The sequence below is a fragment of the Mobula birostris genome, chromosome X, assembly GCF_030028105.1.
Source record: "Mobula birostris isolate sMobBir1 chromosome X, sMobBir1.hap1, whole genome shotgun sequence".
Classification (NCBI taxonomy): Eukaryota; Metazoa; Chordata; class Chondrichthyes; order Myliobatiformes; family Myliobatidae; genus Mobula; species Mobula birostris.
Genome location: NC_092402.1, coordinates 34,062,206 through 34,081,149, shown reverse-complemented (window position 1 = coordinate 34,081,149; position 18,944 = coordinate 34,062,206). Strand labels below are relative to the sequence as shown.

Below are 18,944 nucleotides of genomic sequence, written 5' to 3'. Positions count from 1 at the left end.
TACTATAGTGAAAGGCCACGGAAAGTATTTCATTGGCTATGAAGTGCTTTGTAGTGTTCAAAGGACATGAAAGATGCACATGGTTTCTTTATTGACCGACACTCTTAGACCAGTGGTCCCCAACCTCCGGGCCGCGGACCAATACTGGGCCGCGAAGCATACTGGGGTGCAGTGGTAGCCAGAGCACACCCAGCACATCTTTAAGAGAAAAGCCGAAATAAACAAGCTAATTAATTAGGTGCCGCCCGGCACATAAATGTCGTCCCAGATGAGAGGCGATTGCCGATTTCACTTGCTCTACGTGATGTTCACTCCTCTTTCCAGGGCGCTGGAGCCTTTAGCTGTTCCATTGTTTGGTCAGTTTAAACGCCAGCCCAGACAGGCTGAAAAGACAGGGCTGTCAGGATCAAGGTGACATGTTGAATCTACAAAAACTTCTAATAAAGTGTAGGCGCTGCCGTGCTTTCTTTGTAATGACAGTTACGTGCTGGTCCCAGGATAGATCCTCTGACACTTTTCAGAGAGAGAAACATCGATCCTTAATGCCGAAGAATTTAAAGTCATTGACCCTCTCCACCTCAGTTCCTCTAATGAAGACTGGCTTCTGGGCAGCATCTAATTAATTAGCTTGTTTATTTTGGTTTTTTTCTTAAAGATGTGCTGGGTGTGCTCCAGCTACCGCTGCACCCCTGTATGCTTCGCGGCCCGGTATCGGTCCGCGGCCCTGAGGTTGGGGACCACTGTCTTAGACTATTTAAAAGATTAAAAATAACATTTGAATTATGACTTGTCATCTGAGGCCATGACCTAGAATTTGTTACATGGTGGCACAGATATATTTGGTGAGTATTGAAGCAATTCTGGGCAATTTCTTCTCCATATTCACAGTGGCAACAGGATTAGCCTGGAGGTTAAAGGGCAAGAGGAGTTGGCAACCATCATTTTGAATGGCGGGTTGCTGTCGCTTAGAAGATCAGTGGTGATGATAGTGGTTGGCAAGCAGATAATTGGGGCTTGTGGAGATTGTGAACCTCCACTGAGGATCAGGGTTTGGGTGATCAAGGAATCAAGGCTTTAAATAATTAAAGTTTGGATCAAGGTGTTCACAAGTACTCAGAAGATTGAAGTAGGGGAAGGGTCAGCGATGAGGCATGTGTAAAGGTGCAGATCAAGGGATCAGAGATCAAAATTAGGTTGCTCAATGTTTGAGGTGTTGGGCGAGGTGGTCAGGCCCTGTGGCGGTTAATGAATAGGAGGGAGTTGTCCGTCATATTTGGTCTGGGGGTGGGATTTTGATGAAGAATAGATGTTGAGTGCAGTACTTAACTTATGTGAACTTACTTGAATGTGATCCCATTCCAGTTCCACTTAAAAGCAAACATATCACCACTGGGAATGACTAACAAGAGGAATACATGGACTAATTTCTTGGCACCAGTCCATGGTGAATGAACCTAACAGTGAATTTGCACAACTGGTTCAATTTTTTCAAGAAATGATCAATCTGTTTTCCAGAATGATGCAAAGCAAAGTGGACATGGTCCTTGCCACATTTTCAATTTGTTGAATATTAGCAGAATGCAACAAAATACATTTCTGAGCCCTTAAAACAGAACTTACACTCCCTCTCGCCGGCAACACATTATGTAAGCAAGGATGAGACACAGAATCAGTGCAATTACTAAAGGAACTGTAATTGTGACCACATAGTCCAAATAGTAGTCCCTAGTTTCGAGGAAATCTGAAGGTGGACTGTATTCTCCACTATCAGTAAGGATACCATCCCCAGGAACCACATCAGCTTCAGGTAAATCTGGTTTGGATTTATCAATCTGTAAAGAAAAATATAAGGTGGATTATTTGATATATCTGCATATGAATAAATATGTATAAATATATTCTTAACCTATCACTTATTCATAATCCATTCTTTTCTCTAGCTCTTTATTTCAGTCTCTGTACCTAATTTGACTGTGAAGTCTTTCAAAGAGAATATTCACTTTGTGTCACATGCCCATTGCTCACAAAGCCAGCATTTATTGACCTTCCCTAATTGCCCCTGGGTAGGCAGAGGCGCATCAGCTTCTTGAACTACTGGAGTCCTTAGTGTGAAGGTACTCCCACAGAGCTGTTTGGGAGGCAGTTCCAAGATTGAGACCCAAGAATGATGGAAGACCAGTGACATATTTCCAAATAAGGAAGTTGTGTGACTTGGAGGAATATGTGAGGATTGGCAATCTCATAACCTGCTGCCCTTCCTTCTTGGTGCACAAGACAGACACTGCAACAAAATTAAGAATAAATATCCAGAGTGGTGGCTGAGGTTCCAATCAAAAAGGGATATTCCTCAGTGGAAATGCTAATGCATTTGATTGTCATAAGTAACTGATTTGATTAGACTTCCTCTTGTTGGTCACTTGAGCCGTTACAACTTCTTTCGTCCAAGGGGCTTTTGTGGTCAAGTGTTACTTGTTCTGTGGAGGCTTGGAGATCATCAATTTCAGAAGGGTTGTGAATGGAATTGAACTCTGCATTATTATCACTTCTGAATTGCTCCCAGCCGGCAATCCCATTAGTCCTGTTCCCCCAATCCTTATTTCCCTGCAACTCATTTTTTCTCACACATTCCCATCAACTCTTCTTTAATTCTTCTTCACTGAGCAGAAGTCATAACAGTCAATTAGCCTGCTAGTGATATGGGAAGAACATTAAGCACCCAGAAGAAACAGCTCGTCAATCAACTGGTTACTTCATCAAGAACTGTCCCCATGACAGCCCTGGCCTTACCCTCTCAGCGATATTCCCTTTGCCTGATTCATCCTCCCACCACAACCTCTTCAACTTAAAGCTAACTTACACTCTCTCTTTCCCAGTTATGGCAAAGGGTCATCAATTTGAAATGTTTCTCTTTCCCTTTCCACAAATGCTGACTGGCCTAGTGTCTGCTTCCAACATATTCTGTTTTAATTTCAGATTTTCCATATCTGTAGTTTTATGATGTTTATACACTACACATGCTTGTGCAGAACCCTGATGGCATGCAGAGGCTTCCCAGCTGTTGTGATAATCAGCTGAGAACAACATGCCGTGTCACCAAATATCAAACCATTTTTTCAATGATTATGGTGCTATTTCTTCAATGCTCATTGCAAAATTTTGTCAACTAGGTATAGAAGACAGCTTTCCCTCACATTTTTCTGCTCAAACTTTCATACAACTAAACTTGGTAAGCTTTTTTTCTCAGAATTGTTCAGAATTCAAATGAGAGCTACGATTTGCCATACAAAGTAAGTATTTGTGTGCTTTTGTATTTTTATTACTAATTTTTACAAAATATTGCTCTACAATAATAAAACCTACCAATAAAATATTGCACCAATCAATAATAAACTGAGGACTAAATGCGTCTTCACAGTTGATGGGTCCCACTTGTTCATCTTGTTCATTGCATTGCTCGCCATGAAGTACTTCTTCCTCCAGGCAAGAAGGGAAGGGAATATTGGAACCAACTTTTATATACACACTGTAAAACAAGCATATCGTGATACATATATTTTTCTTCTTTATTTGTAATTTATTTTTTATTGAAGTTCATCATCAAAGAAACATTTCCATAAGATGTATTTCAGATATTGTATATTTATATCATATAGTCATATACTGTATGCCACAAATCTCCACATAATATTTATCCGAGGTATACACTTAGAGAAAAGAGAGGAAAGAAAGAACAAGCAAAAGGAGAAAATCATGTACAAGTAGGGAGTGATCTTTATTTTTTACAACATGTTCATTGATTTGTGAGAATAAAATCATGCCTATGAGGTGCTATGTAGTTAAACCATTTTTCCCAGTATGAATCAAATTGCTCCAACTTATGATTAACAGCTGTTGTTATCTTCTCCATTTTGTAAATGTCCATTGTAATTTCCATCCATGCATTTAAAGTTGGGCTCTCCTGTGATAACCATTTCCTGGTAAGAGTCTTTTTACCAGCCACCAGTAGTATATTTATTAAATATTTATCTCTTTTCAACCATTCTTGAGGTACATACCCAAAATATATGGTCTTACTTTCTAAGGGTATTTCACATTTAAAGACTTCTTGTAGGGCATTGTGTATCCCACTCAATAGTCTTTGATAACAGGACATTCCCAGAAAATATGATATTACACCCTCTCAGAAATCCCATTATGATTGTAACCTCCCTGTTTGCTGGGTAAATTGTGGAAATCAAGATACGTATATTTTTCAATGATATATGTTTCCCTTAGAAGTACAAAGCAGGTGAAAATGAAACCACATTTATGATCTCCAAAGCACAAGCAAAATTTGAGGGCATTTAGTAAGAACCTTGGGATTTTTATATTATGTGTAAACAATTATGCTTTAGGCAGTTTTCCAAGGCAACTAGATGTTGTTGCTGTCATTTTAGGGTGAAACAAAATATCAGACATCCAGGAATATTGAACTGCACAAAAATAAGTAACTATTGATGTTTTAACCAGAGTGCAGAGGGCCCAGAATGAATTCCGCTCAATGGCAACCACCTATCAGGGCATTCATGGATGACCTCACAGTCACCACAGAATCAGTCCCAAGCTGCCGGGGGATTCTGCAAGGGCTCGAAAAGGTGGTGGAGTGGGCCCGGATGCGTCTCAAACCAGCCAAATCAAGATCGATGGTGCTGAGGAAAGGGAAGGTGGAGAACAAGTTCCGGTTCAGCATCGCAGGCACAGCCATCCCAACCATCACAGAAAAGCCAGTCAAGAGCTTGGGCAAAGTTTTTGACAGCTCTTTAAGGGACACAACATCCATTCAGACAACTTGCACCAAGTTGGATGGCTGGCTGAAATCTGTGGACAAGTCTGGCCTACCTGGGAAGTTTAAAGCCTGGGTGTATCAGCATGGCATTCTTCCCAGAATCCTGTGGCCCCTCCTCGTCTATGCAGTTCCGATCTCGACAGTCGAAACCTTAGAGAGGAGGGTTAGCAACCACCTCAGGAGATGGCTGGGGCTGTCAAAGAGTCTGAGCAGCATCGCACTCTATGGACACCACAACAAACTACAACTGCCGTTCAACTCCTTGGAGGAAGAATTCAAGGTAACAAGAGCCAGAGAAATGCTACAGTATAGGGACTCAAGTGACCCGAAGGTGGCTAGAGCAGGGATCCAAGTGAGGACTAGCAGGAAGTGGAGGGCAGAGGAAGCTGTTCAGGAGGCAGAGGCAAGGCTGCGTCACAGGAGGCTGGTGGGAGTGGTCACACGAGGCCGAGCTGGGCTAGGATCCTTTCCAACTCCCCAAATGGACACCAGAGGGAAGGAAAGGCATCGTTTAGTTCAGGAGGAGGTGAGAGCAATAGTGGAGGAGATGAGAGCCTGCAAGGCGGTGGGAATGAAGCAACAGGGAGCTTGGACAAGATGGGAGAATGCGGTTGAGAGGAAAGTGACCTGGGCTGATCTTTGGAAAGCCGAACCACACCGCATCCAATTTCTCATCCAGGCAGCGTACGATGTGCTTCCAAGCCCATCAAACCTGCACACATGGGGCAAGGCAGAGTCATCTGCGTGCCCACTGTGCTCCAAGCGAGGAACCCTGGAGCACATCCTCAGCGGCTGTGCAAGGGCACTTGGTGAGGGACAGTACAGGTGGAGGCATGATCAGGTCCTGAAGACCATTGCCGAAGCCGTCAGCGCAGGAGTTGAGTGGGCAAAGCGGTCCCGAACCTCCATGCAGACCATTGCCTTTGTCAGAGCTGGGGAGCAGCCAATACCTGCCAAAAGAACATCTGCTGGCATTTTGACCTCTGCAAGGAACTGGCAGCTGTTGGTGGACCTCGAACGGCAGCTGAAGTTCCCCAACCTTATCGCAGCTACCATCCTGTGACCAGACATTGTCCTTGTGTCTGAGTCTACTAAGCAAGTGGTGCTGCTGGAGCTGACAGTCCCACGGGAAGATCGCTTGGAAGAGGCCTTTGAAAGGAAGCTCTCCAAGTACGCAGGAGTGGTCAGCAACTGTCAGCAGGCTGGATGGAGAGCGAGGTGTCTCCCAGTGGAGGTTGGTTGTAGGGGATTCATAGCCCATTCTTTAGTTAGGGCCTTCAGTATTTTGGGCATCGAAGGAGAGAGGAAGAGGAGAGCCATCCGCAGTACCACCGATGCGGCAGAGAGGGCCTCAAGATGGCTGTGGCTCAAAAGAGGGGAGCCATGGAGTCATAAGTAGCTAGCCATCTGGACACAAGCTGGGGTCTGATCAGCCCCGGCTGGGTCACCTGGAGGAGGTTGTCTGATGTTGAAAGACCCAAAAGGATTGACGGTGGATATGCAATGGCAAGCATTTAAAGGTTGCATGGATGAACTACAACAATTGTTCATCCCAGTTTGGCAAAAGAATAAATCAAGGAAGGTAGTGCACCCGTGGCTGACGAGAAATTAGGGATAGTATCAATTCCAAAGAAGAAGCATACAAATTAGCCAGAGAAAGTGGCTCACCTGAGGACTGGGAGAAATTCAGAGTTCAGCAGAGGAGGACAAAGGGCTTAATTAGGAAGGGGAAAAAAGATTATGAGAGAAAACTGGCAGGGAACATAAAAACGGACTGTAAAAGCTTTTATAGATATGTAAAAAGGAAAAGACTGGTAAAGACAAATGTAGGTCCCCTGCAGACAGAAACAGGTGAATTGATTATGGGGAGCAAGGACATGGCAGACCAATTGAATAATTACTTTGGTTCTGTCTTCACTAAGGAGGACATGAATAATCTTCCAGAAATAGTAGGGGACAGAGAGTCCAGTGAGATGGAGGAACTGAGTGAAATAAATGTTAGTAGGGAAGTGGTGTTAGGTAAATTGAAGGGATTGAAGGCAGATAAATCCCCAGGGTCAGATGGTCTGCATCCCAGAGTGCTTAAGGAAGTAGCCCAAGAAATAGTGGATGCATTAGTGATAATTTTTCAAAACTCGTTAGTTTCTGGACTAGTTCCTGAGGATTGGAGGGTGGCTAATGTAACTCCACTTTTTAAAAAAGGAGGGAGAGAGAAACCGGGGAATTATAGACCGGTTAGCCTAACGTCGGTGGTGGGGAAACTGCTGGAGTCAGTTATCAAGGGTGTGATAACAGCACATTTGGAAAGCGGTGAAATGATCGGACAAAGTCAGCATGGATTTGTGAAAGGAAAATCATGTCTGACGAATCTCATAGAATTTTTTGAGGATGTAACTAGTAGAGTGGATAGGGGAGAACCAGTGGATGTGGTATATTTGGATTTTCAAAAGGCTTTTGACAAGGTCCCACACAGGAGATTAGTGTGCAAACTTAAAGCACACGGTATTGGGGGTAAGGTATTGGTGTGGGTGGAGAGTTGGTTAGCAGACAGGAAACAAAGAGTGGGAATAAACGGGACCTTTTCAGAATGGCAGGCGGTGACTAGTGGGGTACCGCAAGGCTCAGTGCTGGGACCCCAGTTGTTTACAATATATATTAATGACTTGGATGAGGGAATTAAATGCAGCATCTCCAAGTTTGCGGATGACACGAAGCTGGGGGGCAGTGTTAGCTGTGAGGAGGATGCTAAGAGGATGCAGGGTGACTTGGATAGGTTGGGTGAGTGGGCAAATTCATGGCAGATGCAATTTAATGTGGATAAATGTGAAGTTATCCACTTTGGTGGCAAAAATAGGAAAACAGATTATTATCTGAATGGTGGCCGATTAGGAAAAGGGGAGGTGCAACGAGACCTGGGTGTCATTATACACCGGTCATTGAAAGTGGGCATGCAGGTACAGCAGGCGGTGAAAAAGGCGAATGGTATGCTGGCATTTATAGCGAGAGGATTTGAGTACAGGAGCAGGGAGGTACTATTGCAGTTGTACAAGGCCTTGGTGAGACCACACCTGGAGTATTGTGTGCAGTTTTGTTCCCCTAATCTGAGGAAAGACATCCTTGCCATAGAGGGAGTACAAAGAAGGTTCACCAGATTGATTCCTGGGATGGCAGGACTTTCATATGAAGAAAGACTAGATGAACTGGGCTTGTACTCGTTGGAATTTAGAAGATTGAGGGGGGATCTGATTGAAACGTATAAGATCCTAAAGGTATTGGACAGGCTAGATGCAGGAAGATTGTTCCCGATGTTGGGGAAGTCCAGAACGAGGGGTCACAGTTTGAGGATAGAGGGGAAGCCTTTTAGGACTGAGATTAGGAAAAACTTCTTCACACAGAGAGTGGTGAATCTGTGGAATTCTCTGCCACAGGAAACAGTTGAGGCCAGTTCATTGGCTATATTTAAGAGGGAGTTAGATATGGCCCTTGTGGCTACGGGGGTCAGGGGGTATGGAGGGAAGGCTGGGGCGGGGTTCTAAGTTGGATGATCAGCCATGATCATGATAAATGGCGGTGCAGGCTCGAAGGGCCGAATGGCCTACTCCTGCACCTATTTTCTATGTTTCTATGTTTCTAAAACACCCGATGATTCCAGGAACATCACTGAAGATGTGTCCAGAAGCATCAGTAGGTGTATGTACACAGTATGATCTATTTATTTGTTCAGGAGTTGTAGATGATGATAGCAGAGATAATTTGTTATCTTTTCATAGTTCCTTATGCCACAGTGGTTTGTTAAACCACTTGAAACAATAGTCAACACATTGGTGGGTCTGGAGTCAGACAGAGACATAACTGGGTGAGAAAAGCACTATTCTACCCCTGGGATTAGTGTGGGTAAATGCTTGAATTTCCATGTAGTCTCAGTGGGACAAAGGACCTGCTTCTGTGCTTGTTGACTCTGTGATCTCAATATTCTAATCGGTGTTCCCTGCCCATCATTACTCGTCCTATCCTACTATGGACTTTTTAGTTAATTACCTCAGTCTTAGTTCCCAAGCTGCTGTGATGGGAACTTTAACTCATATCTATGGACCAATCATTGAGATGCTGGGCTAGTTATCCAAGTTAACTGTGATAATACTGAAATCTTGTCTCTCCACTCAGTCCTACTGCAGGGTTTCAAACTGAAACATTGATAATTCCTTCACCAGCCCCTCCCCCTGCCCTCACAGATGCTGCTCAACTTGTTGAGTTCCTCCCAGTAGATCGTCCGTTCCTGGAATAGAAGCATATCCATCAAGCAACAATTCTCTTTAGGTCCCATTTTATTTTGTTAACACTCCCAACAAAACCGCCAGGTTGTTCCATTTACCTGCACACCAGGGGCAATTTATAGAGGGCAATTAACTTATCAACTCACATGCCTTTGAGATGTGGGAGGAAATTGGAGATCTTGGGGAAACCCACTCCGAAACAGGCAGAATATACAAACTCAACACACAGCAATGGACATCAGGATTGAACCTACATTGCTGCAGCAGTGAGGAGGCAGGTCTAGTAGCTATCTCACTGTGCCACTCATGGTCATCCAGAAACAAGCAAATGGAGCAATTGAACAAACTGATTAAAGTGGAGTTTGTTTTGTTTTGGCATGGATCTAAAAGTAATTGTTTGAATTTAGTTCATAGAATATAGAACAGTATAGCACAAAACAAGCCCTTTGGCCCACACTGTTGTGCCAAACCAATAAAGATAATGACAAAATTAAACTAATCCCTTCAGCCAAAACAAAACAAACTCCATTTTAATCAGTTTGTTCAATTGCTCCATTTTTAGGCCCTGGAATTACTGTAATTCTGGGCAGGATCTTTATACTTGTTTGGGCTGGCAGAGATTTTGAAAGATTTAAAAATTGACTGGGCAATTATTATTAATTATTTGTGAGCTCAGATGGGAAATGTGGGTTTTGAATATTCTTTTCAGTTTGCAACGTCGGTGAGCTGGTTATTCAAAGAAATGAAATTTGACAAATTAATATGTAGAATACATTTTCTTTTATATGTGTGCCACCTACTGGTGTTGAAAGTGATATCATTAAGGAAAACTTGCAATATTCTCCCTGTCTCAAGGAAATTCATGCAAATTACATGGCCTCCCTGAAGGTTGGGAGAATTTCAGTTAGCAATAGTATCCATACCTGAGTTTGTGTCAATGAATTACCTTTGTAAATTTTCAGTATTTAATTCTGCATTGTGAATTTCAATAAAAAAAACAAAATAATTCAGAGTTGGCATTGGTAGAGGTCATCCCGCAAAACACAAAGGAAGCCAGAAGAAGTAATGCCGACTTGGACATGGTATTTAGAACCAAGGGAAACATAGAAAACATACAGCACAATTCAGGCCCTTCGGCCCACAAAGCCGTGTCGAACATGTCCTTACCTTAGAAATTAGCTAGAAATTATTTGATAATGATCTAAAGATAAACATTCCTGGGAAGAGTTACAGGGTAAATTTGGCTTTCAGGATCAGACAAGAAGATAAAATATGACAGAACAATGTTACCTCAAAATATTCCTTTCATGTGAACTATAATGAAGACAACTGACCTTGACTCCATACTTACATGAGACAGGAAGGGCATTTGAGTGTGGGACCTTCAACCTTAAAGCAAATCCATGACAGTAAGTAAGATGCCATGAATGCATGTCATGCAGGCTGAACTAAAATCTCTTTTTACCCCAACAGTTGCTGTTTGTTCTGCTGAGTATTTCTACCATTTTATCTTCTATTTCTCATATCTGCAGATTAAATTTAATGTTGGCAACTCTTTTAAAGCACCTTGTGTCCAAGATCTCAACCAATACTGAATGAAGCTAATGGATGCCAGTAGTCTAGATAACATCATACATTCCACTGTTTAAAGTAATCCTTTAACAAAATTCCATGCACTAAGTGAGATCTTTTTTCTCTCTCTCCAGATAGATGTTTGGCTGAACAAGGAACAAACTTCATTACTGAGAATTAACATTTGAAACTGTATATTAATTGGCTACAGGGACCATTGCACTTCACTGTTTTTCCATAATCTGGGTAAAACCCACAATGAAGTCATCTGCTAGTTTGTCAGTAAAACATAAATGTATGTTGGTATAAGGATTATACCTGAGAAGCACAGTCAAAATGATGGAGGAACTCAGCAGGTCAGGCAGCATCTATGGAAAAAAGTACAGTCAATGTTTCGGGCTGAGACCCTTTGGCAGGACTGGAGGAAAAAAAAGATAAGAAGTAGATTTAAAAGGTACACCTGAGAAAATGGGTTGAAAATAAATTTGCAGTGTTGGGCTAATGAACACATCCCTAGCAGGTGTCCTTTAATGCATTTGTGCATTACATAGAAATACATAGTAATTACACAGAAATAGCCTATGAACCACTCTGGATATTTATACAACCCTTAAACCTCATCTTCCCTTGTTTCGTCCAACTCCATCAATCGAGCTTTCCATTCCTTTCTCCCTCATATACATTTACGACTCTCTTTAAATGCTCTTACCATCCAAGCACTTTCTTCACAACTATCTTTCTCCTAATTTTCCACTGGATTTATTGACAAGCTTTCAATTCATCCATTAGGGAAATATATATTTTTTTAAATAAAGAAAGCCCTTCAATCTAAAACAATCATTATGTTTCTCTTTTCACAGATGTTGTCTGATCTTTGGAATTTTTCCAGCATTTTTGGCTCTTATTTCAGATTTTTAGCATCTGCAGTTGTTTTGATTTTCATGATCTTTCCCTTTATTCATCTGATTACATGCATTAAAATAGTTACAATTTTTCAGTTCTTTTAGTAAATTCTTCCCAGTTATCAAAATTATTATAATACTGAATTTGGTTTTGCCAGAGCATAGTGCTTGAAACAGTTTCCCCTCCCCCGACGAAGGCAGAGCAATGAAAAAATGAAAAAAAAACAACTGTGTGGATCACACTGTACCTGTAACTGGTTGAGTAATGGAACAGAATGCTGAGTAATCCTTTGCAAAGTGTGTTGCTTCTTTTTGCACTGGGTAGATTTCCTCAGAGGTACTCCTATTCAGTTGCCAAACACAACTAACAGTCAACACTGCAAGGAGTTTGTACATTCTTCCCAGGACTACATGGGTTTCCTCTGGGCCCTCTGGTTTCCTCTCACATTCCAAAGTCATATAGATGGGGTTAGTGAACTGTGGGCATGTCATGTTAGTGTCAGGAGAGTGATGACACTTGAAGGTTGTCCAGCACAATCCTCGCTGATTTGATTTGATTCAACACAAATGCCACATTTCACTGTATGTTTCCATGTACATGTAACAAATAGAGCTAATCTTAATCTCAGCTGTTATGGCAGTTAATTCACATTGTTTTCCAGGGATTGTGTAGCAATTCCATTGGGAAGTACAACAGAACCCTTGAGGAATTTGACTCTTCAAAGTTTTGACGCATTAAAGATATTTGAAAGTAGTAAACTAATAATACACTTTATTTCATCATTGATACAGACACAACCATAAAAATGTATACCACAGAAATGAACCCTTCAACCGATCTGTCCATTGCTATCTTTTTGCCCATCTATACTAATCCAATTTACCCACATTTGGTCTGTCTCCTTCCGTGCTTTGCTGTTCAAGTGCATGTCTGAATGCTTCTAAAACAGTGATTGTATCTGATTCCATCACCGCACCCCCCCCTTGGCAGAACGTTAAAAAAAATTTTCCCATCACATCTCCTTTAAAATTCCTTCCTCTCAGCTTAAACTTGTGTTGATATTTACATACCAGTTGATAATGCAATCAAGCCATATTGTTTCAGTGTAAATAATACTCTTGAGATAGATTAGCATCATTCTGTATATATCTATTTACTTGATGGACACAAAAAACAGTTTATTTCCACCGAGGGATAAAGCACTATGACTGCTATCAGTATCAGTCACCCAGCTGCAGAATGGGAATTTTGAATGAATCTGTGCTATGTTTGAATAGCCAGATCTAATACATGTGGCAGAAGTTTAATCCTCAACAGTAACTGGGTTCTTCACACAGGTTATTGTTGCCATGGCAAAATTTGTTCTCTGCCAGATTCCATTCTGTACTTGAAAGTGTCTCATGATTGCAACAAATTAAAAATAGTCACTATGTACTGCGATAATTCTCGGAGCTACTACCCATAATAAAAAATATAATGCAATATATTTCCACTCATTTGCTTCTTGTATGGCTATCTATATAAATAGTGAACCTTCAAATTACTGGTTAGGTTTGATGCAATTTCTTATTTAGCTAAGGAACCAGCCTCTAATTGGAAATAACAATTCAATATTTGTTGAGAGATGTGTTAACATAAAACTTAACTTTTAGTGCACACTCTTCCTTCAAAATATCATTCTCTGCAGTGCTACAAACACTGACAGAATGCGTCGGTTTGGAGAAAGATTTTGTATATAACTCTGTTTACTATTTATTCTGGCATTTTATGGCAAAGGCATGATTTAAAATAAGTCAGTCACAACATAAATTAAGTAGCTTGTAGGAATAAATCATTGAATTGTTACAGACCAGGAATCTGTTCATCCCATCAAGTATATGCTGCCTATTCCCTCTTTCTTTCCTAATAGATTTGTAAGTTATTCTCCCTCAAGGTCTCTCTCAATTTTTGGAAGATCTAATTGATTCTATTTCAAAGTTCAAATTTCAAAGTAAAATATATTATCAGAGTACATACATGTCACAACATACACCCCTAACTGTAAGCAATGGATAAGCAAGGGATTGCACAAAACAAAGTACTGACTGTTCCAATAATTTTGACCATTCAGGAAATCCTTTCCCCTTTCAGTTGCTATACTGATACACAGGACATCATAGCATAGTGGACTAGGAATGATAAGCTTGGACAAATGTCTCAGAGACACAAGTTCAGTGTTCAGTAAGCCTTTTAAATAAATCAACTGGACATACGTCATTAAGACTTCATTCCTTCACAAACACCCTGTTGGGAAGGACACCAGTTCTAGAGCAATTTGACAGCTTCTTAATTATTAGGAAAGAAGAATGTTCTATTAAAGGGGCAATAGCTGTTCTATTCAAAGGCAGTTAGGGCAGGGCAATTACTACTGAACAATAGTTGTTTAGTTCAAGGGCAATCTTTCATTGTTCTTAGTGCCTCTTAATCCAAAAGTAAATACATACAGATAAGCGCTTCTCCAACTTCACCTACAATTGAATATGATTTCTTACCCCTCTTTCCTTCCTGGGAGAGGCAGTGGAACGCGACCTCCTCTGTCCAGTGCCGAGGTGATGTTGATCATGGTCAAATGATTTGAATCCCAAATGGTTGACACTCTGTCCTGGAAATACTGTTGCATTTCCAAGGGCAATACTTCATCCACATTTCTGTTTTTCACATAGAACTCAACATGGTAGGGCAATGTCAAGCCTGCAGCAAAAAACAGTATTAATTTAACTAAAACTGTAAATGTAAAATCCCCCTATGTACATTAGAAACAGAGGTATATTGCCTCATAGTCTATGCTTTGTCAAAACAGCTCTGCCCAGAGCGTAAAAAAACATTAAACTTCTGCAGAAAATTTGGCTCATATCCCCCTAATCCTTCCCTTTCCATGTACCTATCTAAATGACTTTTAAATGTTCCCCCTCCCCACAACTTCCTCTGATAGGTTGCTCCAAATACCCACCACCACCCATATGGAAAAAATTGCCTCTCGGGTGCTCTTTAAATCTTTCTTCTCTCATCTTAAACCTATGTCTTCTCGTTTTAGATTCCCCTACACTGGGAAAGCAACTGTGACTATTCACCCTATCTCTGCCCCTCATGAACTCTGTAAGGTTACCTTTCATCCTCCTACATTCCACGGGAAACAGTCCAGTCTCTCTTTATAACTCAAGTTATCTAGTCCTGGCAACATCCTCGTGAATGCTCCAAATAACCAGATAACAAGTCAAGAGTAAAGAGGGTTGATAGGTGACCAGAAGGTGAAGAGATATTGGCTTTGTTCTTCTTTTTCTTTTAATTGAATCTTTGGTGAAAATATTTCTGAGCTTCTCTAAAAGTGTGACCTTAGTTGGCCAGATTAACCCTCTGTTTCCTTTGCCTCACACATGCATGATTTTACTGTTAATTACAGAGAGCATTCATTTCTTGATTTCACTGCTAGTGTTAATTTTTCTACTAATTGTTTTGGAGTACGTGTCATTAGTTGACAGATAACTTTCTTCAAATTCATACAATCAGTTCACATTCTAAAATTTAAACAGATAAACTGAATAGAAAAAAAATAAATTCCAGTTGAAATCTAAGCAAAGTGATATACTTTAGTTAATGTATGTAGTTTATTTAAGAAGATCAATACTATGAATCTTCTCCCAACCCTGACCCATCCTTCGAACTCCAACCTCTCCTGAGGGCAATCTTCCATATGTTTATTTAATTGTTTAGTGGTAAGAGTCAAAATAAAATGTGCCTTCCAAAGGAATTAACTTATGAAAAATAGCTAACTTACTTTGCAATTACTTGACAAAGAGCAATGAAGAGCATGATTAGTAGATGGAAACTCAGGGCTCACTGATGATTTGATGTGGCTTCACGGCCACATTCTCAAAATAATTTCCTCACTTGGTTCCTTAAGGTTGTCATAGCCAGGGGTGGTAATGGAGGGATTGTCTACAGAGTCTTTGTGGGTGGAAGTTAGGAACAGGGAGGAGTTAATAACTTGACTGGGTGTTTTTTATAGACCACCCAATAGTAACAGGGACATTGAGGAACAGATAGGGAGACAGATTCTGGAAAGGTGTAATAATAACAGGGTTGTCGTGGTGGGAGACTTTGATTTCCCAAATATTGATTGGCATATCCCTAGAGTGAGGGGTTTAGATGGGGTGGAGTTTGTTAGGTGTGTTCAGGAAGGTTTCTTGACACAATATGTAGATTATCCTACAAGAGGTGAGGCTGTACTTGATCTGGTATTGGGAAATTAACCTGGTCAGGTGTCAGATCTTACAGTGGGAGAGCATTTTGGAGATAGTGATCACAATTCTATCTCCTTTACCATAGCATTGGAGAGGGATAGGAAGAGACAAGTTAGGAAAGCGTGTAATTGGAGTAAAGGGAAATATGAGGCTATCAGGCAGGAACTTGGAAGCATAAATTGAGAACAGATGTTCTCAGGGAAATGTACATAAGAAATGTGGCAAGTGTTCCAGGGATATTTGCGTGGAGTTCTGCATAGGTACGTTCCAATGAGATGGGGAAAGGATGGTAGGGTACAGGAACCACGGTGTACAAAGGCTGTTATAAATCTAGTCAAGAAGTAAAGAAGAGCTTTTGAGCGGTTCAAAAAACTAGGTAATTATGGCGATCTAGAAAATAATAAGGCTAGCAGGAAGGAGTTTAAGAATGAAATTAGGAGAGCCAGAAGGCGCCATGAGAAGGCCTTAGCAGACAAGATTTAGGAAAACCCCAAGGCATTCTACAAGTATGTGAAGAGTAAGAGGATAAGACGGGAAAGAATAGGACCCATCAAGTGTGACAGTGGAAAAGTGTGTATGGAAGCGGAGGAGATAGCAGAGGTACTTAATGAATACTTTGCTTCAGTATTCACTACGGAAAAGGATCTTGTCAATTGTAGGGATGACTTACAGCTGACTGAAAAACTTGAGCACGTAGATATTAAGAAAGAGGATGTGATAGAGCTTTTGGAATGCATCAAGTTGGATAAGTCACCGGGTCTGGACGAGATGTACCCCAGGCTACTGTGGGAGGCGAGGGAGGAGATTGCTGAGCCTCTGGTGATGATCTCTGCATCATCAATGGGGATGGGAAAGGTTCCGGAGGATTAGAGGGTTGTGGATGTTGTTCCATTATTCAAGAAAGTGAGTAGAGATAGCCCAGGAAATTATAGACCAGTGAGTCTTACTTCAGTGGTTGGTAAGTTGATGGAGAAGATCCTGAGAGGCAGGATTTATGAACATTTAGAGAGGCATGATATGATTTGGAATAGTCAGCATGGCTTTGTCAAAGGCAGGTTGTGCCTTATAAGCCTGACTGAATTTTTTGAGGATGTGACTAAACACATTGATGTTGCCTGGATTGGGGAGCATGCCTAACAAGAACAGGTTGAGTGAACCCGGCCTTTTTTCCTTGGAGCGACGGAGGATGAGAGGGGCCTGATAGAGGCGTGTAAGATGATGAGAGGCATTGATCATGTGGATAGACAGAGGCTTTTCCCCAGGGCTGAAATGGCTAGCACGAGAGGGCATAGTTTTAAGGTGCTTGAAAGTTGGTACAGAGGAGATATCAGGGGTAATTTTTTTTTACGCAGAGAATGGTGAGTTCGTGGAATGGGCTGCCGGTGACAGTGGTGGAGGCGGATACGATACGGTCTTTTAAGAGACTCCTGGATAGGTACATGGAGATTAGAAAAACAGAGGGCTATGGGTAACCCTAGGTAATGTCTAAGGTAATAACATGTTCGACACAGCCTTGTGGGCTGAAGGGCCTGTATTGTGTTGTAGGTTTTCCTATGTTTTATCTATTAAATGCTTCCCAACTAGCTTCTGACAACGAAGTCCAGCTCCTGGCCTTCACATGTGGCTACTAAGCCTGGTGGAACTGTTTCTACAGAGAGGAGAAAGGACAAAGGTGGGCTAGTGGCACTTAAAACCATTTGCTTTGGGCATATGGAGCTCATTTCGCAGAAGGAAAGCTCTGATCGCCACCCTCTGCTGTTGTGCACTATACCCACACCTGGGGAAGGCTTCGGGAATAAACTCTGAGGGCAAAATCCAGAGCTAAGGCAGTCCTACACTGAGTTCAACACTGACTGGCAACTCCTGTGATGCCACTGGTGTCAATTATTGCATGACTTTGTTCAGAAACTTGACTAACAACAAAGATGCATAATGTACGTACCATGTAAAAATCTAAAAGAACATGTTGGTTTCTGGAAAAGAATAAATAGAAATTGTAGCACAGTTGGTAGCGTTCTTTTCTCTGAGTTTAAATTTCCCTCCAAAGACTTGAGCACTAAATGTCAAGCACGTTGAGGGAGTGCCACATAGTCAGAGGTGCTTTTTTTGGATGAGACATGATTCCAAGGCCCCATATGTTTACATATGTCATGTAAAATAACTCATGGCAATAATTCACAAGATAACAAGGGAGGTATTCCCAATATTCTGGCTAATATTTTGCTCTCAATCAACATTTCTAAAAACAAGTTCCTTTGTCATTATCCAGTTGCTGTTTATGTTCATTTCCTCTGCACAAATTGGCTCTTGCTCTTCCTACATTGCAGCAATGACCAGACATTGTTCAAGAAGACCACACTTTAAGAAGTGTTTTTTTTTGTCTTTATCAGGTGGTTAATAAAAACAAATATGTACCTAATAAAGTGACCAGTGAGTGCATGTTTGTGGTCTTCTGCTGCTGTAGCCCATCCACTTAAAAATGCTCTTCTGCACACCACTGTTGTAACGTGTGGTTATTTGAGTTACTGTTGTCTTCCTGCCAGCTTGAACCAGTCAGGCCGCTTTTTTCTGACCTTTCTCATTGATAAGGCATTTTCACCTGCAGAACTGCTGTTCATGGGATTTTTTTGTTTTTGATTTTTGCACCATTCTCTGTAAACTCTAGATATTAGTAGTTTCTGAGATACTCAAACCACCCAGACTGGCACCAACAATCATTCCACTATCAAAGTCACTTTCATTACATTTCTTCCCCATTCTGATGTTTGGTCTGACAGCAAATGAACCTCTTGACCATGTCTGCATGCTTTTTTGCTTTGAGATGCTGCCACGTGATTGGCTGATTAGATATTTGGATTAACAAGCAGGTGTACAGATGTACCTAATAAAGTGGCCACTGAGTGTATGTTTCAATTCAATCAGCCTGTACTCCTGAAGCAAACAATTTATGTTATGGGATCTTACCTATTGGTTCTTCAACATTAATGACAATGTCTTGCCTTGTTGTCTCAAATGTCTTCCTATTAACAGCAGTAACCTAAATTAATGAGACGTAGAATTACATCTCAAACTTTATGTATGCATCGGTCA

General features: G+C 41.2%; 1 protein-coding gene across 1 annotated transcript in view; it reads right to left on the bottom strand.

Moving 5' to 3' along the window:
- Positions 1-18,944, bottom strand: part of sgca (sarcoglycan, alpha) — a 45,591-nt gene that overhangs the window by 18,850 nt on the left and 7,797 nt on the right. Inside the window, exons 4-7 of the mRNA XM_072248635.1 lie at positions 18,819-18,891; positions 14,106-14,304; positions 3,361-3,523; positions 1,621-1,832 (exon numbers count right to left, since the gene is read on the bottom strand). Of these exons, the coding sequence (XP_072104736.1) occupies positions 1,621-1,832; positions 3,361-3,523; positions 14,106-14,304; positions 18,819-18,891 (647 nt within the window). The remainder of the gene's footprint in view (positions 1-1,620; positions 1,833-3,360; positions 3,524-14,105; positions 14,305-18,818; positions 18,892-18,944) is intronic.